General features: G+C 35.5%; 2 protein-coding genes across 2 annotated transcripts; one reads left to right on the forward strand and one right to left on the reverse strand.

The window, feature by feature from the left end:
* Positions 1-9,289: 9,289 nt before the first annotated feature.
* LOC102802480 (somatostatin receptor type 2-like) lies at positions 9,290-10,312 on the reverse strand. The gene has a single exon (XM_006819126.2). The coding sequence runs from the start codon at positions 10,310-10,312 to the stop codon at positions 9,290-9,292; it is 1,023 nt and encodes a 340-aa protein (XP_006819189.2).
* Positions 10,313-16,830: 6,518 nt separating this feature from the next.
* Positions 16,831-21,283, forward strand: LOC100377380 (Golgi-associated plant pathogenesis-related protein 1-like). Its single transcript, XM_002736893.3, has 5 exons — positions 16,831-16,943; positions 18,672-18,813; positions 19,349-19,627; positions 20,014-20,094; positions 20,704-21,283. Exons 1-5 carry the CDS (start codon positions 16,875-16,877, stop codon positions 20,871-20,873), a joined length of 741 nt encoding a protein of 246 aa, XP_002736939.2. The 5' UTR covers positions 16,831-16,874; the 3' UTR covers positions 20,874-21,283.
* The last annotated feature ends 4,832 nt before the right edge of the window (positions 21,284-26,115 follow it).

Below are 26,115 nucleotides of genomic sequence, written 5' to 3' on the forward strand. Positions count from 1 at the left end.
AAATTTATGTAATCAAATTGAAGGGGGATAATGTGTCACACTGCATATATTTTCATAAATTGATGATATAATCGTCAGACACACTAGAATAAATTACATGGATGTTGTGATCCAATTTCAACTGTTGTCATTCATAATCTACAAAACGCTACATTCGTTTAGATTCACGCCTATTCAACAATCATATACATGGATATATATGCAATATAGCCTGTGGTGATGTAATATAAAACGAGAGTTATATCGGTTTTATTTTCGAATCCCGGGCCACTAATGTCGTCACTTCAAGCATATTTCATGATAATTTACGGGTATTGCAGTTTATTGCATGTATTGCTGACATTTTTATGTTTCATCTGCTTCACCGATATCAGCTTGTTAACGAATTGTACATGGTCGCAGGCAACATAAAAAGAAATGATTTTGTACCCTCATAGGAGTTCGTATATTTTCGAACTTCTAAGAAAAAAAACGACCTATGTTTATCTGCGATTTCTTGAAGCCTATTTTTCACAATGAGAATCAATGGTATTACACAACATAGATATTATATTTTTGTGTTATAATCGATACTATTTGTGAATTCATTATATTCTAAATTGTTTGCTTTGAAAATATGCATATATATAGAAGGAGACATATATGTATAACTGTATTTCCATCTTGGTCAACATTGAAAATATAAAATATATAAACGATGTAATCGTTTACATGCAGCGCGAGATTCGTACTTGCAACTCACTCCCTGTTATGCAACATCGCACTGTGATGAAATGACACTACAATAATTTAATTGTAGTACATCACCCTCAAACAGATTCACATCAAAGTGATTTTCGATTAAATGTGCCCCTTGTGGAATTGGTCCAGCTAGGAATAATTCGATATAAACACATATAAATAGGGGATATATAGATAACGATATATAAGCCAAAACTAAAAATACAAAAGTAATGTGATCTACTGAGTGGGCGTTATTTGTAAGCTCATTATGTTTGTGATCTCAGATGTATTCCTTACAACCAAGACAATTATACATAATATGCAATTTAAAGAAAGATATACTACAAGGCGCACTGCATAAAAGTAAAACACGATAAATTAGGAGTAGCATAACAGATTATTCAGTGACATTACAAATTATTGGTGCACATGCAGTTATATAACCTATAATGGCGACACTGGTGACTCGACAACCGAGTTTGGCTTTAGTTTTGTGTTTTCCATGGTTTAACTTAATAAACAGTATTCTACCAGTGTTTAGTTTTGTTGACGCACAAATATAATTATTTACTTCACCGACTGCATATATCCAACGTGACTTAATACTTAATACTTACTCCTATTACTATGTTTTAGTTTTCATTTTTTAGTTTATGATCTTAATATGTTCATATCTAGGTAATATAGATTTTTAATAGTGACAACTTACGTATATAAATGCCCGTGAAACACCCTGTGATAACTGTTTCTCCTAACTATAATTTATAAAATCCACATGAAGCTAGTGGAAACGTGTGTATTTGACTAAGAATAATCTGAGTTTTATGGCACAATGACTAGACTGGTTTCAATGAAAAAGAAGCAATTTATTTCCCTTGTTCAAAAGAACTATTTAAGTACAAAACGTCTTGCATACATTTCTATTACAAAATTAATTAATTAATCAAAACATGAAGTTGCTAAGGTTATGTCTGACTTACTCTTGTAGTCATTTTTGAAGCCGAGTATAGTCTTTTTTTACTCTCGAATCGATTTACCGAGGACGTGTTGGGTAACACACAGTCTGATGTTGATGCTGCAGGTATATATGCATCTAAAGATACCGACCTAGAACAACGCGCACATTGATGGCTATGTGTTATCTTCCAAGGAATCAACTCAAGATTTGTATTACAGATTAATGTACAAAGTTTCCGCCATTGCCTTTAGATAAAAAAAGCTTACCGCAATTGAATTTCCTACTGTTTGTCTTACTATAAATGTTCTTTTGAATCGCTGCAGAATTTCGAACAATATATGCACAAATGGAACGACGAGATGTGAACAACCGATGCCTCCTCCCATTAGCACGCTGTAGTTCAATGCACCGTCAAAATGACCTGTTTTTTTTTATTTAATCAGTTTGTATTTCCTGTTGATATAACAGGCATGCACATGTGTACATATATAATCATGTTACCTGACATGCACGTCCTGATATTTTGACTGATGCTACACAAGGGTGGTACACGGCCTCCTGGCGAGAACATAAATCAAGGCATTATGTAACAATACAGATGCCGTAATAAATGGTACGGTGATTAATTTAACGATATAAGTCACCTTTTTCATTAACGAAATGTGAATTATGGTCAATAACTCAATGCAAACCATTTAGCGGGAATCGTCATTGTGGCTGATACTTAAGACCATGTGACGACCGGCTACAATTCCGTGCGAGCACGTAATTCGTTGTCTTAATCAGATAAACAAAATGGCGACTTTCACTCACACAAATAGCACGAAAACACGAAACAGCCTTAGCGGTTTTGTTGATAATTGAAAAATTGGCCACATTATGTCATTACATGAATGAATTCAAACTTGACACGGGACTGACTTTCCTATTCTATGGTATTTAGAAGAGATCTGTCATCGTACATGGTAGCTCAGTTGTTACACTGGAGTGCATCGATTGGTTAATCTAATTTGACCCTATTTTGAGGGATTGATATGACAAATATATGTGAAATTTTAAACTTGCACTGTGACCAACTTAGTACTATCTGATTTAATATTGACTCACTTAACATGCGACAATTTCTCCCCAAAACACGCACAGACAGGTTTTTATATGGAAATGCACGTTAACTTATTTGTCCTGGGGAATCTTTTTTTTATGAAAAAAATGTCGTGATCTTTTTCAGTTCAGTGTTATTAATCGTCAAATGTGTTTTTGATCGGATTTTACTTCTTATTTTTGATGGTTAAAAAATGTAGCTACTCTAATCTGTGGCATTCTGTTGTGAAAATGTATTATTATTTAATTATATTGTATCAAACTTGGCGTTCCTGTACATTAATTATGATCTTGTGACTGTTTCAATGAATAACTAAATTCATAATGACAAATCAGTATTTACGCTACAAATGTTAAGTATGTTTATATTAGTTTGTTCACCAAGAGATCATATAGTTCATAGCTTCTTCCAAGGAGATGGAACAGACCCTATTCTTCGCACACTCGTGAAATATATCAACAGGAATTAATAGTGAAGTCAAACAGCGCTGACAGTACACTAATAATAATAATCACACGACATACCACGATAATTGGCATTACCCTTTGTTGGTAATCACTGAGTGAAGAATTTTATTATAACTGCATCTCCATCATTTGAAGAACACTGCAATAGGACAATCCACACCGTACTCTTGCCATGACCACAACTGTATGATTGTAAAATAAATACATTGATTAACGGGTCAATTGGTTGAACACTTATTTGATATAATATAATGAAATGTATGTGTTTTTGTGTGCAGTACTATGGTGTCTTGATTTTTATGTCAGGGCGGATTGGATCGCCTGGAGTGTAGATGCACAGATGCATACCACAGCAGTTAAAATTGTTTATACCGTAAAGAATCAATTACTAATTAAGAAAACGATCACAGAGTGTTGGCCTTGTTCAACTGTCCCGCTGGAAATAATTAACGATTTATATTTTTCACGCTGAACATAATCATGTTCAATAATTCGAAGAGATAATATTTATACAGATGATTATTATGCTATTATTTTAACAATCCACAGGAAGTGATCATTTTACGTGTTGCAACATGTTTCGCACGCTTCCTTATATAAAAAGTTTACGTCCCAATTCCAACACTCAATGCAGTCTATCAGATGATAAGTTACAAATATTTGAAAAAGTTATTTGTATAGGTTTCGTGTGTTAATATAATATGTGTTAGCGATATATGTTAGCTTTAGAATATTTGCAGAATAACTCACTCCATAAGTGGTCCAGTACGTAATCCCCGCCGTATTATCTGAGAAAAGTCCGATAGGATTATACAAATAATATTAAGCTTTGTCGCATAACTATGGCGTATATATGATTTACAAATGTCACTAATTTATAAATTTGACAGTATCTACGATGCAAATTAATATGTTATGCGTGTTTGAACAATACGCTGAGAAGTACAAATCGTACGCCGGTAGCGTTTTGTACTGCAGGGATACGAAAATTTAAGACTGGATAACGACATTTACCTGGATGACACAAACTAACTAACTAATATAAGTATGAGCAGAATTTAAGAAATTAAAGTGCTGTGATCATTCCGTATTTAAAGCTAGCATACAAGCATTTTAGACTTATTTTTATAACGGAAAGTTAAATGAGGACATGATCTCTTCGTAAATGCAATCAACTAAAGCTGTTGGTAATCACATTGTTATCACTCATTTTGGATTTTTCAAGTAACTGATTATTCACTGTAAGTAGGTCTATATTTATCAAAGTACATAGAAGCGTGATAATTTCTGTGCTCGGGTGAGCAATTTAAAGATAGTTGTCTGCAGCAGAGAAATTGCGGCGTCATAAAAATTCATGGTTTGTATCTGTGTATATTTCATTTACGCAGATACAATAACAACATAATTACGTCAGTGCGAACAACGCAAAAAACATTTACCAATTAGTAGAAATGTTACATTAGAAATACGTGTATTTATATATGTCCACTATATACCGACTGTCATTGAATTACAGGGGATCCAAATATGTCTTGTCTTGTCTTTCTGTAAAAACAATTAATTACATATCGCTTGTTTTTCAGTTCCACTACCATACATAAAGCATGTTGAAGCGTATTTGCGTTTAATTCTCTTCAGTAATAAATACAAAATTAAATAAAAATATTGATACAGTGTTCACAAAATTGAAATTATGCAAACTATAAACAAAAAGAAGGAATACTTTGGCATTATTACTACTAATATAAAACGTTCTTATATAAAACGTATTATATTATAGCATTGTCAATACCAGCGAATTTGCCACAGATTATTCGCGATAATGTATTGCATTATTGAGCATCAAGGCCCCGTACCATGCATAGGAATACAATGAGTTCGGAAAAACAAATAAAGAAACGCGCATTTGATAATAAGGAAAATTATGGGTATGAAAACGAATAAAGTCAAAACTGAAAATGAATAACTCTGAGCTATATGAAAAATAATTTGTTGTTCTTAGTTTACATGAAAAATGTCATTTCCGCCATAACGACAAACGCAAATCGTCGCCTGGCCAATCCCAACTTCGCGAGAAACACTCTGTACCGACGCCCAACGCATAATAAACATAGCTTACAAAAAGCACGGTGGCCCGTTTTACCGATGTCGACGAATGCCAGTTAAATGTGTTGAAATATGCAAGAAATTAAAAAATACTTCACAGCAGACTAAATTCCAATGAGTTCCAAGTTTGTATATTTTTTGTATACGTGATATGTTGAAATGACCGCTGCACACTGTATTGTGCATGTGTGTGTGTGTGAATACAAAGTGTGTTTTCGTTCATTTATGAGCCACCAGGGTGAACATTATATTATTCTTTAAATATTAAGCCAAATTATTCATCAAGCAGCATGTCATTTAGTTAGAAGCCATCTTTGGCAGAAAATATCATGTCATTTACAACAATGTATTTTTCATCCTGAACTAAAAGTTAATACCCAGCGCTCTTGAACTCAATGTCTCGGAGATTAGAAACAGTAATCTAGCCACACACACAGAACAATTTGTTGATAGATTTCAATGACAATGCAGTTAACCATATATAAAAACTATGTTAAATATTTAATGTCTTTATTACTTATGAAATGTAACATGTGTGATACGTTGCTAGGAATCAATAACGAATATGCGGATGACATTATCTCTAAATATTGCGGGTGATGAGTATCAATTTCCAAATGGATGCACCAATTGGGTTAATCACCGCCTTTTGAAAGTATAAGTACATTACAATATGCTACGGGCTCAACATGTGGAGCTAATTAAATTTCCTCTTTGTACAAATATTCCCATGTGTCCTAGCTTGTACACCTCCTAGGGCTGTCGTTGATAATTACTGTTGACTAGACTAGCTAAAGGTTTTGCATTCAATAATTAATGAGTTTGCGCATGCGTACCGTCTGAAATTCATCATCATTCATTCAAACAAGATATACTATAATATTGATAAAATTCAGGGCAAAGCGAGAGATGCCATGTATTTGACATGAAATTATAAACTATGTGACATTATACTGTACATAATCGTACATATGACGTGAAGTCTGAAGTTGAACAAAACACATAGTAGCTCACCGGAGATTGGAAATTTAAATTTGGAACGTTACGTTAGAGCATTACATCATCACCACATTCCATTACTCGCACATGAATATTCAAAATCCATATCGAAGTGCGTGAACAATTATTTTCCAAATATTTATTAGAATAATAATATCCCTAGGAGGAAAAGATGTATAATAATAAGGTTATTACGAGGATACTGTAAAGTATGTAAGAATACAGTGAATCGGAAGTATCGTATCGACCGTGCAGCGGAGGTCGATGCGAACGTGCACTGTCTTTTATTATTAGTAGAGGACGCTAAACACGTAATCGTTCCTAATATGGTAGTATGTAAATACCCAGTGCTATACCGCAAATTTACGGCACGCTGTATTTTATGACGTTATGGTGACAGATGTATAATCTTACATGTCATTATCACTTTTTATCAACTAAATTGTATTATTTGTTTAGAATTTAACGTTATCTACAAACGTCGACATAGGGTTCGTTTTGACTGTGTATCGTTCTCCGTACACTTTCGGTGCACGCATCTGGCGCGGCATCTACTTTTTAAAAATGTCTGCTGCAAAATTATCTGAATTTTCTCCGTCGCACATAGACATCATGAAAATATATATGATAGAACGTTTATTTCACGACAATCCCATGATATCGAGCACGTTTAATCACGACCTTGCTATTTCGACCCATATATTCGTGACTCCTCCAAATCCCCAGCATGAGCACTTAATAAATAAGATCCGATGTCACGAGGATTATTGTAATAGAATGTTAGTATTCTATATAAATATAATTTGACCTGCCATGAAATCAGCAACTAGACATCAGTCATGGCATTGCGGAACATAATGTGTCAGGCGACATTTAGGCACGGGGAATGGGAAATATGCATCACACAGCACAGTACAAATTTACGTAACGAACATAATTAATCTTGCCATCATGTTTAGTATCGTACAATCACAATCGGTTCAAAACCTCGACACGCCAGACGTCTCTCTCAGTATATATCAATCAACTTTATTCAATAAATCACAGTATTAATCTATTTTCAACATGTTCCTGTTTAACTAACAACAATAAATTACATAGTATTGTATGCTAAATGATGATACCTACAAAATACATAGACTAGTCATTGTTACTCTTCATTTCAGACAAATATTTGTATACGTGCTTGAAATCTGTAAAATAAAAAAAATCAGCAAAACTTCATCCTGATCACAAAACATAAAATATACGCCTAAGTAATACAGACTGATTTTACCATCAAACATAAACAATTCTCGGCTGGTGACCCAGATCTGTTCAAGGCAGCATAGTGTAAACATGACAAGACTGGAATGAAACACAATCCATCTTATCGCATCACTGTACTAACAACTACCATCGGACGTCATTGACGAAACAAAGTGTAATCCATGAACTACAATGATTTGTGTCTGTAAGATTAATAGCATAACCTTTTCCTATTAAGTGATAAATTGAAAAAAAAATGTGTCGCTTCATCAATGATTGTATGTTTTATCATACATTGCTATACAAGACGTATTCTCTGTCTGGTGATCTAAATATACACGCGAATAGACTAGACTGAACTGGAACAGATTATTAAAATGGATTGTGAGCGTATGCAATGCGATTAGGGAAATATTTACCAAACAGTCGTTACTATATTACGTTAAACGTTTTAACAGAGGAATAAAATAAATTTGGTCAATATACGTAATACAAATTTAAACCTTTCAAATGTCAGACATTGGGCTAATACATTGATAGGTAAATATGTCTATGAAAGAAACTAAAATACTTTTAGAAATACATTAGAAAAGTAAAACATTTTAAGCATGTCCTACATTTGAACTATAGAATACTAATCATACATATAACTGCATGTTAGGAATTCAACATATGGCATTTAAGCGGTAGGTTATCAACATAATAGAATTGTACTTACTACATTAATGTAATTCACATTAGTAAAACAGCGAATGAAACACCCAATAATGAATTTAATATATTTAATTTAGATTTGGTCTGAAATAGCACACTAGAGACTGTATACAATGATTTCAGGTCAATACATGAGATAAAGCATGAATGGGAATAGAATGCTGTTAAAAAGCATGAACTAATTGTCTTATATTATCACTTCAGCTTGAAAGATTCCCTATTTGACACAGTGCGAAGAGTATTATATCTGATAACAGATATATTGTGTTTAACAATTAAACAGTTTTTATGGAGAGGTATTAATAAGGTATTAGATAATCATCACACAAATCGCGAAATGCTCATGTACGCAGTTCCATCGAAACCGGAGTGGACCCCAGTGAGATATTCATAGAACGATTCACACCTACATACCATCCCTCTAGAAACTATCGCTGTAACAAATACTGTACAGGTATGAATGCAGAAATGTTGTGATATAATTGCAAAAATTGTGTTAGTCATAAAAATAGCTAAATGGAGCACTTTAAACAGTGTAACATCCTGTGATTAGATTACAATTAAAAACCAGATTGCATTTTGGGATAATTTAAAAAGGTATAGTTGAGGTTTTTGTGAACGTTTTACATTGGTGACACTAGATACCATCTGCTTTTCGTTCTATTACATTAAATTACAGTCAACAAGCTTCCGAACAAATGCAGTATTCTGTTCCGATGAACGCGGTAGGGCAGATATATATGCGCACGCGTGGTTTAAGTCAAATATGATATTTACACGTTGATATGAATATATCACTTTCGACTCACTATCATATCAAAGTGTTACTTGTAGTTGTTAATTCTGATAATGATGTTATAAATACTATTCACCAAAACCTATACATGGAAATAACGACATATTTAAATACTTTCCTTTGTTTAACACACCTTTTCGCATATTTTGTAAGAGTCATTCATGAAGTTCACACATTCACACAGTCGTAGCCGTGCACGACGTATAAGCAGAATTGTGTCGTTTCCTCCGTCTTGTATCATTGCCATCATTTAATCGCGTACTGCCCGTTAGTGTGCCACTTCTTTGGTTGTGGCGCGCTGATATAAAACCAAAGGCTCTGCCGAACGCCTTCCTGTAGTTGGAACTGAGGGCATTGTATATCAATGGATTGACAGCGGAATTCACCTCCAGAAATATAGTACTCATATTCACGGTCAGCTTCACGCGACATATCTGTTGCGAAGATAAGATTGACATCAACAAAAAAATTGACCCAAATACGGAAGGAATAGTGCACACAAAGTACACCAGCGCAGTGACGAGACATACACGGATAATCTGTTTCTCGTGACTCTTTACAGAATTCGAGGACTGTCGAACTTGTTTGATAATTACTACGTAGATCGTCAAAACTGTTGCCATGAGCAAACCCACACATATCAAAAACAAAACTCCGTCAACAATTTGCACAGTTTCCATTATAGTGTCATCCGTACACGAAATGAATGTGCCAATAACTAAAATCGTTGATAATGCCCAGATCGCAACGATTACCATTTGGACAAATCGTTTCTTGTGAATAACCCCATTGCGGTACACCAGCGGTTTACACATAGCTAGATAACGTTCGACGCTCAGCATAGTCACGGTAAACATAGACACATATTGACTGACGCGCGATGGTAGCAGTAAATAACAGTACAACATATCCAGTCGACATTTTTCTGGATCGTATAGTATGCATACCCACATGAACAGATGCGTGCTTAAATGTAGCAAATCAGCAACAGCGAGATTGACCAGATAAGCATTGGTCACGGTTCTCATGGAGGGTACGCGAAGAACAACAAACATAAAAGCAGCATTACCAATTATACCCAGTGTCGATATAACACTCCCAAGATAGAACTGACCATTTCCTAAATGCAAGCACGGGTTATCCATGATTTCGTAATTGGTTTCATTACCATTTACTGCACTCGATGCATTAAATGCCATGACTATTTCTTTCCAATGAAAAGCCGAACGATACACACGCAAGTACCTTGATGTGCTGTTTATATCCTGAATGGGTGAGTAAATTACTACTGTAAACGTATTAGCTGATCAGGTGTGGTGCCTGTGTGATATAAGCCAGTATAATGTAATGACGTCTTATTTATCCTCGTAGGTATTCAACTGGAACTATGCGACTGGTTGAACAAGTCGACTTTGAAGTAGTCGTGCGGTTTTGTCCATACGTTCCTTGTTCGCTTGACAGGCGGTCTCGAAAATTGCATTAAAACGCCGCAGACTTTGCTGTTTCATCTAATGGATTCTATCTCCTACTTGCAACAAACAAAACACTGTCAGCTAGTAGGATGACTAAGCGCTAAAGAAGAGACTGAGTGCAGCTCAGATCACGTCTTGATGTACCACATTACACCGAATCGGCGACTAGCAAACTGTCAATCGGTCACCATGGTTACATCTTAGAGTAAGCATTTATTGCATACGTAGGTAGGCTGGTACTGGATATGCAAACTGACTGTGAATACATTATCATTATTTCGTCTTAATGAAAACTAACCCCTCTTTAACTCGGTTACGTGCATATTCCAAATATTATAATATTTACAGACAGTATGTCATATCAGTTGCGGTCCTTATTGCGCTGGCATGGATGTGTCCATGGATTGAATTTGTCTGTATAGACACAGAGACTGTTATAATGTAATGTGAACAAATACACGTAGACAATGATTCACGATATGTATTCACGTTATGTAAACTCCTGTCATCTTTCGTATCGAGTCTCGTTATTGATAATAATTTCAATCATCTACCAAACATTCCTCATTCAAATGGCGTATAGTTATAGCAATATTTTGGTACGACATGTAAAAATAATGAAAATTATCAGCACGGCTATGTGGGGGAGGTGATTGTAAACTATTATTTTTCACAAACATAAACATTGAAGTTGGTCTTTTATTTTATTTTATAACAACTACTTTCGTTATCATCTCAGGCTTAGCATTAGACGAGAAAACACAGTCAGTATGTTTTACCTCAGCTGACTGGTAATACTAAGACATCTGAAAATCAAATATTGAACTGAAGTCATTGTTGTCCTTTCACTGCAGCGAGTGATGGGGATTAGTTATTAGACTAAAATGCTTATTATTGAAACTAACGTACATTATTTGAACGTGTATAATGTCAACTCTTCATCACTTACGCAGGTCATTAAACAATACTTGAATATTCTATTTTTGGTCACGCGAGGCATTAATAAGTATAACTGGGAACAGATTATACCGTTCGAGTTGTCCTCAAATAACATGCATACTACTTAACACACTTTATATAATGGGTAAGCGCATATAGGCTTATGGTTTTTCAAAAGAAGATTTCATTTTATTACTTGCATAATAATTTGAAACTTGAGAGAAGCCAACAATAAACCATATCACACATGAAAAATACTCCCACTCTATACAAATCTGAGTGAGTCTATGCCAAGGTACATACTCTTGGTGGCGCTCTATTCAAGTCTTTGTACATGCAATTTGACGTTTGTTTTGGTTGCAGGCATACTATATCCACGTAACTGAGTTTTTTTTTTTTTTTTTTGGTTTCGCCACAGATAATACAGTATCAATCAACCCAAATTTGATTTATCGGGGAATTTTGCTGCAACACACGTTAGTACACAAATGAATTGTATTCCACAAGTTATTCTCCTTTTCGTGTGTTTTAATTTTCTAAATATAATATATATACATACAACAGTCACAAGTTAGCATTCACGCTTACTGATCAATATTTAAGTTCTGTGTCACGGGTATTTTATTTAGAGCGTCCCGTTACATGAAACAATTTATAGTTCGTCAGAAACTATATTAAAATACTAACGCACGAATTATATGCCCTCTTTTGCTCAATGTTTGTGAGTAATCACTGCAGATTTTTAATCATTACGAATATATATATATATATATATATATATATATATATATATATATATATATATATATATATATTAATACGAGACAATTGCAAACGAGGAATTAGCATTTTTTTCAATAATTACATTTTAACATAGATCATTCAATGGTATGTTCGATCAGTCGAGCAAACCAATATATATGTATATTGTATCTGTTTAATTCTTTTAAAACATTCCTCTCATTAATAAATAGCGCCCTCACTCAACAATAATTAGAATGAGTGGTTGGTCAAAAGTTTGATGAGTCAGGCGCATCTATTGGTTAAGCTATACATAGATGCAAATGAGTGTAGAAACCATTAATGTTGTCGGGTGTATACTGGGAGGGGTGGAGGATTTCATGTTTGTAATGACAGGTTGTAATGTGCTATCTCGTTGTTTTCAGGATGCAGCCTGATATTTGTTGCTTTCTTGGTTGTTCACTTATGACTAAAATGTTTGGTGGTTGGTGGAAGATGTGTTTATTGTTTGTTGAGTCATTGTTTAGACAACCTGCAGCTTGAAATGATATGGTCCAAATCAAAATTTTATATGTGGGTGTTGCATATCTGTGCGATATGGCGGTGTCGTCTAAAAACATGGCATCAAAATGATTTCTATTTATTTTTTACTGTTGTAGATCCTGAGAACTAGCCACTGAGTATGATGTCGGGAATAAATGGTATTTTGAACAAGCTTTATTAATTATTGCTGACAATATTCCAGTATGAATTGGGAGCAAACTGTGACACCAAATCTAGTCGTTGTATTGTTATGCTTCTAAAATATTTGTTTTCAAATTTCTTGAAACAGATTCAAATATAAGGATATGGATTATAAAATATTAAGATTAAATAGTGTACAACAAATTAATCTGTAAATGGTAAATTTATTTTGAAGAATTCAGTGAAAATATTATAAAATAAGATAAAATAAAATAAATAGAAATATTATGTGTATTTTTGTATTTGGAAACTTGGATGCCCACTTGAAAATATGAAGATAAGAGGTCTGCAGTTCTTTGTTTTTTGTGTTTTTTTATTTGTGAAAAAAAAACTGGTATTTTAAAGACTGCAAACAAAAAACACTCACAGTGCAAGGGTATTTCACCAACATGTCTGTTCTCTTGCTTGAGTGTGAAAGTACATGGTTTAGTGACTACCTCTTATTGTTTTAAATATTTGAATTTTTATAGCCAACGCGTTTGAAAATTTGTTGATCTACCCTCTCTTCGCTTATCTCAAACACTTTCGCATAACAAAATGTGATTACGGTTATATTTTTTGTTAAATGATTCATATTTATTCGTTTTTGCACTGTTATTAGCAGTTATTATATCAATAAAACGAATGTTTCAATGTTTTAAAGGTTGAAGTTATTCCAGATTTGCCTAATTTATTATTGTTACGAATACATAAGTATTTATTACAGTAACTAATATCACATAATATGAGTAAAATGTTACCGTATTACACACACTTTACGATTCAATGGATATGAAGATGAGATGCAGGTATTTTTATTCAGTAGTCACATGAACGCTTAAGTTTGCTGGTACCACGGGACACTCAACACAGTAAGACATCGAATAGATGAGAATACAAATATAATATTATATTATTCCACATCATTACAAACTATTTCCGTGGTTACGTGCCTTTTGTATAGTGAGACCCATAATCTGTGCGTCATATAAGTGCTTACTAATTCCGACCGGTCACTGGTAGAATAGTGGTTCTCGCGTCAAACCGGTAGACCCAAGTTCAAAACCTATCTTAGGCCACACTGATTTAATTGTATGGATGACATCCTCTGGAGACCCCAAAACTAATGCGAGAGGGCGAAAGAAAAAAATCCTGCCAAAAAAAAAAAATCCTGCTAAAAGCACAGGACTACGGAGCTGCTATTATGAATTGGACCACAGAACACAATGTATCAAAGAACAACAAGAAGTCTTTATTTGTAGGAGGCACATGTTGATATACACATCTCGTACTGTATTACTGTCACAGGTATAACCATTTCAGACAAGCTCTAGTACATGTAGTCATGATGAAGTACAAAAAAAATGTACAAAAAACAATGTAAAAAAACACTGCATGCAAGGTACAACATGGACATCATTTTCAGTACAAGTCAAGGCGGAAAGGCGGAATGTACATATCACTACTTTATGACAATAACTAACAAAACATTGCAATGATACAGAAATGTCCTTGCTTGCTCCTCTCTACACAGTAGGGGTTAGCTTTAACCAATCTCTCGTATAGCTGTGTAAACGTCATATCTCCCTGGCCGACGTCAATTGCGTACCAGTCTACAACAATCCCTCAGTTTTTCCTCTAAACTGTTATGCTCACGTATTCCTGGCAACGCAATACGCATGTGCAGAAGATCATTTACGACAAAATTGGCACGTTTTTAGATAGTCCAAAAAGAGTTTTACGACAAGCCGGCGCTTTGCGACAATATGAGTCGGCACGTTCCGGACAGAAAACCGATCTGTAGAGACTCGTCGTCGGAGATTTTTTTTTTTTTTTTAAGAAAAGGCGAAAACTAATGCGCGCGTGGATGTCATCCATACAATTAAGTCGGTGTGGCTTTAGGCGAAACATAAAAAAGGTCGGCGGCACAGGGGGACAGAGGGGGGGGGGCGTCTCCCCTACTAAATCAAGTTGAAACCTTTTGTGTCAGCAAAACTTGTACCTCAAAATGCCGGAAATAGCGTTTCTGAGGGTCTATATTTCAAAATTCTTAAGGGGGAGCAGTTGTACGTGTTGTGAATTCATATTTGTATTAACATGCACTGTTAGTAACATACTATTCATTCAATATTAAAACTGATTGTCAACACAACATTATAGGATAACATAGGGTACACAAGACATATTTACTAAGGAATGTCAAGCTAAATTGCTGTTTTGAATATTGAATAGTTACTAAGATTAAATACTACAATCAAATGTACAGCTATAACGCATTTTACCAAGATATTTTACTAAGATATGGATGTTCAATTGCTCAAAAATACAGTTGGATTGGTAGATATGTGCTCCCTGATAAGAATCATAAACATAATTTGTACAAAGAGTTGGGCATATGAAAACAGTCTCATTGTCAGCTAATAATTCATCGGAAAACATCTGAATATAGTATGTTTTTTTTTTTGTTTTTTTTAAATAAGATCATTTATGCTTCAGACTCCCTCTACAAACCAAAATTACAATTATCAGGAAGTAGTCTCACAATACGAGGACCGATTTTCGCTTGCCACATTAATTCTTGAGGTCAAATAATCAGTATATGTGGAAAGAAATGTTCACCAGCGTCCTTCATGAATAAGGTATATTAAGAAAGGAGTTACTATAGAGCGAGAGGGTCGTCACCTGCGTGCGCGTGGAAATTGAGTCTCAAGCGATGATAAAAACACACGCTAAAAACTCAAACGCTCATGGGTAGACGCTTGTTTGTGAACAATGACACACTATGGCCATCTGACGCATGCGCAGGTGACGACCCTCCCGCTTTAAATTACTAAGTCACATTGATGGGTAAATCCAGAATTACATTACAATTGTATTGTATTGTTTAATGCGTCATAATCACCACACCGCATAGTGTTTGAGGTGGGTCCCGCATTATGTTTATAACGCGTGCAAACGTATGACCAGTGCAAGGACAGTTCTTATGTTTTAATCACAAATCATGGGTTAGAATGCCCGAACTCGTACGACAACACTGACATCGCGTAATAGCGACCTTTCACCAAGGACGAATAAAACAGGAAATCACAAACTAACTAACGTTAATTAAATCTCATATTTTGCCTTGTTTCAAAGTTTTGAATATGATTTAATTATAATTCTATCGGAGTATTTATTTGAAACGTGTATCCTAAATTAAATACACAAATGAAATATATATATATATATCGAAGACTCCATTAAAGTAATATTATTATTTATAACATTATATTGTTTTCATAATAGTATTACAGGTAAAAAATGAATTTGCGATGTAAATGTTATAGTTTAGCTGATTTTTACACTAAGTCTACATTACATAAACACATTATAATAATCATGTAATTATTAAAATTTGTTCAATTTTCAATGTTATTTTGCATTAATAGACAAGCGAAACATCGGCGCATCCTCAACCGATTTTCAAACAGAAAATGACACTCCTTGTATTATTTCGAATAACAGTATAGTCTAGCTTCGATGTATAATATATTAACACAGATATATACTAAAATTGTGAAAAAAAGCAACAAATATTGATCGGTCACGTGGAGTTACATGTTCATGGTAACACAATCAAAAAATTGGATAGATAATGTGACTAATTATGTAATGTGATTATTAATGAGAAAACTAACCAATCAAGGAAGAAAATTGATGACAAAAAGTTCAGATCCATTTACCCCTAAAGGATATATAATGAGTGCTGCTATTATGTAAATGAATGAACACATCCATCACCCCTTCCGTTTTTGCTTTTTAGCGAATGGAATAACCTAAGCACAATACATGAGCTAGCACCGCGTTGATAATTTCATTCTTTGTGACAGCGAGAAAGATTTCAACAATGTTTTCACAAGGTGCGATTTTTTCTCTTGTACTTGCTCTAACATTGGTTACTGCAGCAATTGAAAAGGTATGTATACACTTGTAAGTTACATTTGTAAAGTGTGTTGTCACATTTAAAAAAAAAACTTAAACTAATTTCGAAACGATTAATATATTCTACATTTCTGATCTGTTCACGCTTTTTGCAATATATTAGCGTCCATTATCAAATTTGCAAGATCAATATTTTATACATAAATGTCGCTTGCAGCAAAGCTGAAGAAATTAAATCTTATTGGCATGTTCCTTTTATTGAATTTCCGGAAACACGGTTGAAAGCGCTTTCAGTTTAACCAAAAATCCAATCAGAAAGTTATACGGCGTATTGAGCAGTTTATGTATGATCGTCTTCACTACAATAAATTGCGTTAGTCATTGCTGTTTGAATTCTTCTGTAGGTGCGCGCTAAGCATAACATAGCTAGGTATAACGTATGTTTGGTGTTCGAAGTTAGCTCAGACACAGTACACAGTACACGAGTAAAATAGCCGTCCAAAAAATTCGATAAGATTGGCTATACGGAAAACAACTCTATATTCCGTACACTTCAGTACACATATTACTTGATTCCGCCAACGATTTCGAACAAAATGTTGCCTGCAATACAGATGCAATACTCTACGGTATGTCTGATTTAAATGTGACCGTTTAGTCGTGCAATTATTCACGGGAGCGGAACATATAATATCTCGACCGCGGTCTGATGTCACACTTTTCAACTTCGTCGTCTAGCATGGGACGTTGACAACGTCAGCGATGTTGCACAGATATCAAAACGTTCCAAAGTATGTTTAACTTGACTGACGTGATGTCAATTCGAATTTATAGTTTATAAATAGTTGTTTATGTTTCTTACAATTTAAAAAGTAACATTTACAGTCAAAATGATTATAACATTGTACTAAGAATAGAAAAATGTGCTATGTTGATGACATAAAAGAAAAAATATACAGAAAACAGCGAAGTTCAATCAATTATCATTATAATCAATTATACATTTTATTTGTTTCTGTCTTCGCAATTCATGCTTTGAACAATAAAAAAATCGATTGTTACACGTTTCAGCGGGGATATGTTATCTAACGTAATTATACACTACCGGCACTACAACCAAAATCCAGATATAGACTGACAACATAATGTACATATGCATGTACTAAATATATCATACCGATAAATACACATGTCACGGGGGCGTTTAAATAAAGACATTCATGGGAAGCTACATTTAACACAGTATAGCCGTAGACACACTGGTACTTACTTTTAAGAATTGAACTCAATACAGACTCAAATAAACTGGTACTTATTGGTATTGCCCACAGTACACACCAACATACATTAGTCTCTGAGTATGCACTGAGAGAATGGCCCTCAGTATAGATTGAACTTTATTAGATAAAAATGTCACGACGTGTACTATTGCTGGCTGCCTTACGTATTCACGTAAGCCTTTTGTCACTAGAGAGCGCGATTTATAGGAAAGATGCATTCAAACACACGCACGCAAACGAATTCTTTCTCCGGGATTACAAGTGAAACCACAATGTAAACCAACACCTGAGATTGTTGACAATTAAACCATCATGACAGATCTGAAATAAATATCTGACTTAGCAATCTATTCCTCTCATGAAATTATCTTTCAATGTAGTCGCCATGATATGGATGCATACATAATGTACAATTTCTACTAAGTAATACTCCCGCCTTCCAGCTATGTAAACATTCGCGTATCCCCTATGATTGTTTACAGCGTCCATTATGTGAAGATAAATATCCATCTAAACCGTATGGATGTATATCCGACACTGCGGGTCTTGCCATGTGTATTAGTAAAGACCAGATATGTGATGGCCTGACCGACTGTGGTGACGGGTCAGACGAACAAGATTGTGGTAAGTACAGATTGACAGAAAAGTTTACGCCAACTGTAGTAGTTTCCAACATAACCACGACCACGCCGTGGATGAGTGTAAGGGGAGAAGGTCTGTTATTGAGAAGGTGGAATTAGTTTATTCAGTGAAGTTGTCAAGCAGGCGCGGTTCTAGCTTCTGAGTGATCAGTGTAAACATATGGTGAATATTAACATTAAAGCAACCAGAGTGTATAAGTACCTAACACCACAGGATATCGGCGACTGGTTTGGGGCCACGTTCTCAACACGCCCCGGCTCTGTCCCATGGTGTATCCAACACTTATGTGATACCGAATATAATGTAAGGTTAATTATTCATCGTCGAATCACTTAAGATTATCAATGGCGCCCTCTAACATAATTCAAACATAATTTTACACACGTGATATAGGAACCTCAGCCTAAATGGAAATTCTAATACAGCGACTTGACGCCGGTTTGTGGTCAATTATTTAGTGTAATTAGTATTTTTATCACATTCATTTCTTCCATATTTCCCATTCGTTTAATAATAGATTACAGTAAATGGTACGGCACTGCAGGTGGCAAGTGCCCGGCTCCAAATCAAAACGCGTCGGGTGCTGGTGGTATGGCTGTTCTTGGGCCACAGTTTAACGAGGCTCACAACTATTTTCGATGTCTCCATGGCGCCCAGAATATGACGTACGACGTGTTGCTGCAAGAAGGCGATGCCAAAGATGCTGCTGACAATAGCGCCGCTGCAGGCACACCGACACACACCCACAGCGGCGAGAATTTGGCGCTTGTGCAAATTAGTGCCTCGAAGACTACGGGTATATATATATATTTTTAAAAACATTATACACGGTTACATACAGAGATTCTTCGTGCTTTTATTGTAACGTCACAGTCGCCTTCGCACCTATATGCACACTTCAATATCCACACAATAAATGTTAAAACCCACTGAAAAGATGTTTTGTTTACACCATATGAGTTTATACTAAGAAACAATACACCCTTACTATAAATCACGCTCTCTTTTGACAACACGCTTCTATGACGTGATGTGTGACTCAAAGGCCGTAGTCCACCATAAATGAAAATTATTTTTTGAGAAATGACAAACGACTTACATTGTTGGATTCACTTACTTACGACTTGGATTCACTCATACACGTCATCACTAGACTTGATACTTTTTCATCATTATTTGAAGGATTCGGTATCACCAAGTTGTGGTACGATGAGGTGAAGGACTATAATTATGATGACCCATCTAAAAGTACCGGTACTGTAGGTAAGTGGACGTAAGAATTCCCTCGTCCTTTTCCCCCTCTCCCCCATCAAGCTTCAATATGCCCAATTAAAATGTCGAAACTTCGAAGAATGTTCCATGTCATGTGCACACAGAATTGCCTTTTTTTATTGTGTGCGTCCCCACTGTTATAGAGCTATTATATAGCTGTAAAGCTGGCACATAGTCATGACTAGTACGTTATCGTCAGAAAAAAAAAAAACCTTGAACTACTAAGACCAAGCTTGGCATATATTTTTTCTACTTTTTCAATTTACTAGTTTCATTTTACAATTCGCACAGTGCTTTGGAAACTAGTCGCTTTGTAAACATTTGTTCTTTTGTAAGTCGCCTGTAGCCATAAATCTACTCATCAAAACAACGAGACAAGAGTCTCTAATTTAATTTGTGTTGTTTCGCGGACGCATCATAATGTTTAATGGTTATCAAACGATGTCTATACGTTCAACCTGACTTGCACGGACCAATCATATTACTGGGTGGATCACACGGAATGATAATATCAAAACACGTCACGTGATGATGCCTTTATCACATGTAACTTATGTGATCCATATGACGTATATGCATAATAATCCATTTGTTTTACAGGACACTTTACTCAAGTGGTATGGAATTCAAGCACAAGCCTCGGATGTAACTTTGCCGTAGGCATTAATGGCAATACGCATTTTGCTTGTGAATATCGCCCTCCCGGCAACGTAAAAGGCCAAATACAGGATAACGTCTTCAGACCCATTGATGAAGGAGAGAGCCGATAGTCGGTCAAAACGACCACCTACTGTGAATATAATACAGGCATTGTGTTCTCTTACTTGAGAACAAATCTTTATCGCGGGACTTATTGCCTTATACATTGGTGCTACATGGTTCAACTCGGTACAGCATGAATACATCTCAGATTAATATGTCTAATTAAAGGACGGTGGTCGTCGCACTGCTTACTGTTCGATATGGTACGCATAGCGACGCATACAACGCGTGTAAAGTACATTGTTCGTTTACATGAAATTCGAGCACACGCTGCGCGACGACCACACTACTTTTCATTTCTATAAACAGTAAATCTAACATTAATGTACTAAACAACAGTGTTGTAAAACATTGCTTCGTAATGTATATTTTTGATCCACCGATCTGCAATGAACAAATAAAAAACGGCGCAAACATACGAGAATCATGTTTATTGTCAAGGCATGTGAGCAAATAAATTACGTATGAACGAGTATATATAGTGTAATTTAAGGTATAGATGCAGGTTCGTTGGCACATTTTATCATCAAAATATCTTTGGCTATTATAGACTTAAAATTTTGCAGCATTTTTAATAGCCGAACATACTCAAAAGACAATTTCAAAATATACCAAGATAGCATCACAGAGTACTTGATTTTTCCGGGGTGTTTAAAAAAAAAGCATCTCGTTGCCAATTTTTCTGTAATTTCCAGGGTATTTTTTTTATTTTATATTAACTGGGCATTTTACATTTACATATTTTGACACTAAAAAAATAGTTATCGATGGGAGCAACAGCAATGCTATCAGCACGATGATCGTTACAGCGAAACGAAAAATGTTTACTTCAGTGTTGAAATGCGTGGAAACATTTGTTAGTTTCGCCCACAATGCGAAACAGCTTGAAATCTATGCACGAACATTAAATCGCGCTACCGGGCCTTTCTCCTACGTGAAAACAAATACTAGTAAAAAATCAGGTTATTTAACGTCCCAGTCCATCAACACCCGGTTAGGAAACGCTATTGTTCTAAGATGTCCCGAGTACAGTGCGTCTTGCTCTCGTGGGGAGACAGCGGTGACGTCATGGCACTTTCTGCGACGGAGCTCGTTCTGTTCCGTGTTGCGTCTACAAATATTGCATGTTTTTAAGTAAAGTTGGTAAATTTTATTTAAAGTTACAAGTCTCTGTTTCATGAAAGGGCACGTGTAGTTAAAGATCCATATTAACAAAAAAAACACTTCAAACTGTTACAGTAGCTGCCATGTTCATTCATTACCAGTATGCGTTATGGCAATAATACCACGAACGTTTCAACCCTGGTAAATCGCGTTACCACTCCCAAAACAATCACAGTCGTTATCAATTTGTGATTTGATACTTCAATTGTTGGGCAATAGTTTGTACTTTGTACAAAAGTGCCGGGAAGGTGTTCATTTCAGTCGTTCATTTTGCATTTGATTTTGCCGTATTTTACCGTTGTGTATGAAACAAGATGGTTGTTTGGTGTCACTAACATAAATGTTATTCCGTGAGAAATAGGAACAACTAAAACTTAAAAGATGTAATAATTGTAGCTTTTAGATAACCAAACTGATTTTATGTTGTCGTATGACCCATTCTAATCATATTAAATAACAGTATGTCACTGTACATGTGCTCGGCAGAATTTTTTTTATTTTCAAGATGGCGACACCCAACATTGTCGCCGTTATGCTGAAAGTATCCGATTTTATCGACCATTGTATATGCACATTCATTTCGGCTTAAACTATCATATAGTTAGTACTATTTGGGGCGTTAGACATCCCAACAAATTACAAATATTATTTCCAATGCTGTTTTCTTATTTTTTCATTAGTTTGTTTCCAGTTACAAATTCAGTTTGTGGTAACTTGACGCCATACACGACGACGGTGGTGGTGACGATGTAGTCTGTGTTTTGTTCACATCCTTTTCGTGCATATATCCAGCATCTAAATACTGAGGTCCTTCTTCCATTATAACATCCCAATCAATATCACTGTCGCTGAAATCGACGAAATCTTTGTGTTTTCCCTGCATTTCGTTAAAATAAAATACCCGGAGGTCAGAAAGTTTAAAATTGACAGCAGTGAAACAGGAAAATAAAGTTGTGTACGACTGCGCAGAAATGAATGGTATTCTGGGTATTACCGGCAAGTTAATCTTACGAACGCGAAACACGCATTGTGACAATAGAACTCGGAGCGTTTCCTAACCAGGAACTGCGTAAAGACGGTAAGAAGCAGCGACAGAATGTTCTACCAAGGGCGGTAGGAAAAAGTGTAAGATAAGCCAGGATTGATGAACATTTTTAAATGTTGACGATTTATTTAAATAATGACAATAAATGTACCTTATATATGTACACAGTTCTGGCTGTACCATTCGCTCATGTTATTTAATTCTACATTCGATATAAAACGCATTGTATCCTTCGTAAGTTATGAATTAGCGGCATAAAAAGTATTGAACAGCGCCGCCACCGGTCATTTTTTTTCATTTTGGGCAAATATCCAAAAGGAACGATTTCGTTTTTGGCTTCACGCTATCGTGCACATTTCTCCCCTTGGTTTCGGCCATAAAATATTTAGTGTGTTTCATTTTCAGACACCGCGTACCAGACATTATTTATGGTGTTCGTAGTTTCGGTCGAGTCCTAAATAACCACATCATCATTATTTTAACGTAAAATAGTACGGAATTTTATGTGATGGTTTTGACATTTTTTATGAATACAGAAATTAACCAAATTTGTCATGAACATACTGAAAATTGTTGTTTGATCGAGCCTATTTTTTTAGTTATTACATCCTGACGCTGGCTGTACAAATATTGTTCAAAATCAGTCTCCCGGGAAGTTGGTTGTTAACAACGCATCAGTAGATGCAGTATTGCGAAGGTATATGGTTGTTTTATTGCCGGTAAGATTATTTCGCCCGTAATCGAACTAATTTTAAATATGCACAGAACGGCAGCTACACATCTCGTGAGAGCGAACATTTGATATTGAGCTCAGATTAGTGAATTGTGTTTTTTTAATGATTGAACATGCTTGGTGTGTACCTTGTTTTATATAAGGCATACATGCATAATAATGCAAATAAGACCATGGTACTCGTAAGCAATGGTACGAGCATTGGATGAAAAAAATGCAGTCACGTGTTCTATATGGCGAACACCTATTGGTCAGCTTGAGTCTTGTCATACCCGTCTCAATCTTCTTCCCAGAGGCCTTTGCGCTTTACGCAATTGTGCCTCTGCCACATGCAGCCTTCAATTTTGTGGTCAATCACCTCACTACGCACGGCCATTTTTCAGCGGTTGTTTCATTTGAAACCGAACTACAAAAAGTGGGAAAAAACGTATGTGACATCCGAACTATTTATTAATGTCAGACTTCAGTAAAAACGTAAATACGAATCATTTTATCGCGGACTATGTTTTGCAAGGTAATGTTACTGTAGTGAAATAGCGCACGTGATACACTAAAAGTGGGTGGGGGAAACGTTCTGTTAACGTATATAGTTGGGAAAGAAACAGACTATTTTAACTGAAAGGAGTTTCCTAACATTTCCGTTCATCTTGTATTCTGACGAATATTTCAATATTATTTCTGGCTTGAACAGGTTCGATTTTGCGCGTCTAACAGCCATAGAACACATAGGTTCTAGTAAGTTTATAAAGTTAGTCATTTATAGTAGAAACTAATGCTTTGGCATTTAGGAAAGGATTGTACTTTTCTAACGCAAGTCATGTCAATTTTAATCTAATTAACTGAACATTTTATTCGGAGTCGGACGTGAAACGTCTTATTAAAGTGATTAAAGTAACCAATGGACTTACGCATAACGTTGTTAACCGACAGGGTCTTGTAGTTCGAACATATTCGAATATGCAAATGAGTTCTATGCAAAGCTGCTTTCTGCAGTGATGATAAGTAACGCCGAACTCCGCACAGCTCGATGCGCCTTAAATTAACAACCTAGGCGGTTAACAAAGTTATGCAAGAGTCACTTCGTTAATTTAATCACTTTAATAAGACGTTTCACACCCTGACTCCAAATAAAATGTGCAGTTAATTAAATTAAAATATAAATGACTTGCGTTAGAAAAGGGCAATATTTCACTAGATGCCAAAACATTAGGTTGTACAATAAATGACTAACTTTATAAACTCACTAAAACCTGTGTGTTCTATTGCTGTTAGACACCGACGGAAAATCGAACCCGTTCAAGCCAGAAATGAAATGTTCACCAGAATACAAGATGAACGGAAACGTTAGGAAACCCCTTCCAGTGAAATTTGTGTTTAGTGTTTCTTTCTCAACTATAAACGTTAAAGGGTGGCAGTCGCCGTGCCGCGTCCTGTTCGATATGGGACTCATAGCGAGGTATACAGAAGGGGGCAAGGGGGGTTGCGGGGGTTACAGGAAATAAAAAGGGCTTTTTACAATTTACAAGAAAAAAAGACGTTTTTACAGTTTACAGTGAAAATAGAATGTTTAAAGAGGAAAAAAAAGTTATTTTACATTTTACGGAAAATTAAGAAAGAAAACCTTGAAAATGCTTGTACGTATCGAGAAAAATGACACATGTTTACAGTGTACGAACAAAATATTTGATTGATTGCGTTGTACGTCTAGCCTGTGGTTACATAATTGCGGAATTTATTTTTTCAATTTACGTTGTACGAACAAAAAAATATTGCAATTACGTTGAACGAAAATAACCCTTCCCCCCCCCCCTATACAACGCGTGTAAAATACATTATTTATTTACATGAAATTCAAACACGCGCTGGGCGACGACCGCCACGCTTTAACAGAACGTTTTAGTGTATCACGTGCGCCGTTTCACTACAATAACCGAACCCCGCGCAGTTCGATGCGCGTTACTTATCATCACTGCACAAATCAGCTTTGCATAGGACTCATTTGCATAATCGAATATGTTCGAACTACAAGACCCTGTCGGTTAACAAAGTTATGCGTAAGTCACTCCGTTACTTTAATCACATTAATGGGACGTTTCACGCCCCGATTTCGAATGAAATGTTCAGTTAATAAGATTAAAATATACATGACTTGCGTTAGAAAATGCCAAAGCATTAGTTTCTACAGTAAATGACTAACTTTATAAACTTACTAGAACCTGTGTGTTCTATGGCTGTTAGACGCACAAAATCGAACCCGTTCAAGCCAGAAATAGTATTGAAATATTCACCAGAATACAAGATGAACGGA

This window comes from Saccoglossus kowalevskii, chromosome 3, assembly GCF_978046115.1.
Source record: "Saccoglossus kowalevskii chromosome 3, keSacKowa6.1, whole genome shotgun sequence".
Lineage (NCBI taxonomy): Eukaryota > Metazoa > Hemichordata > Enteropneusta > Harrimaniidae > Saccoglossus > Saccoglossus kowalevskii.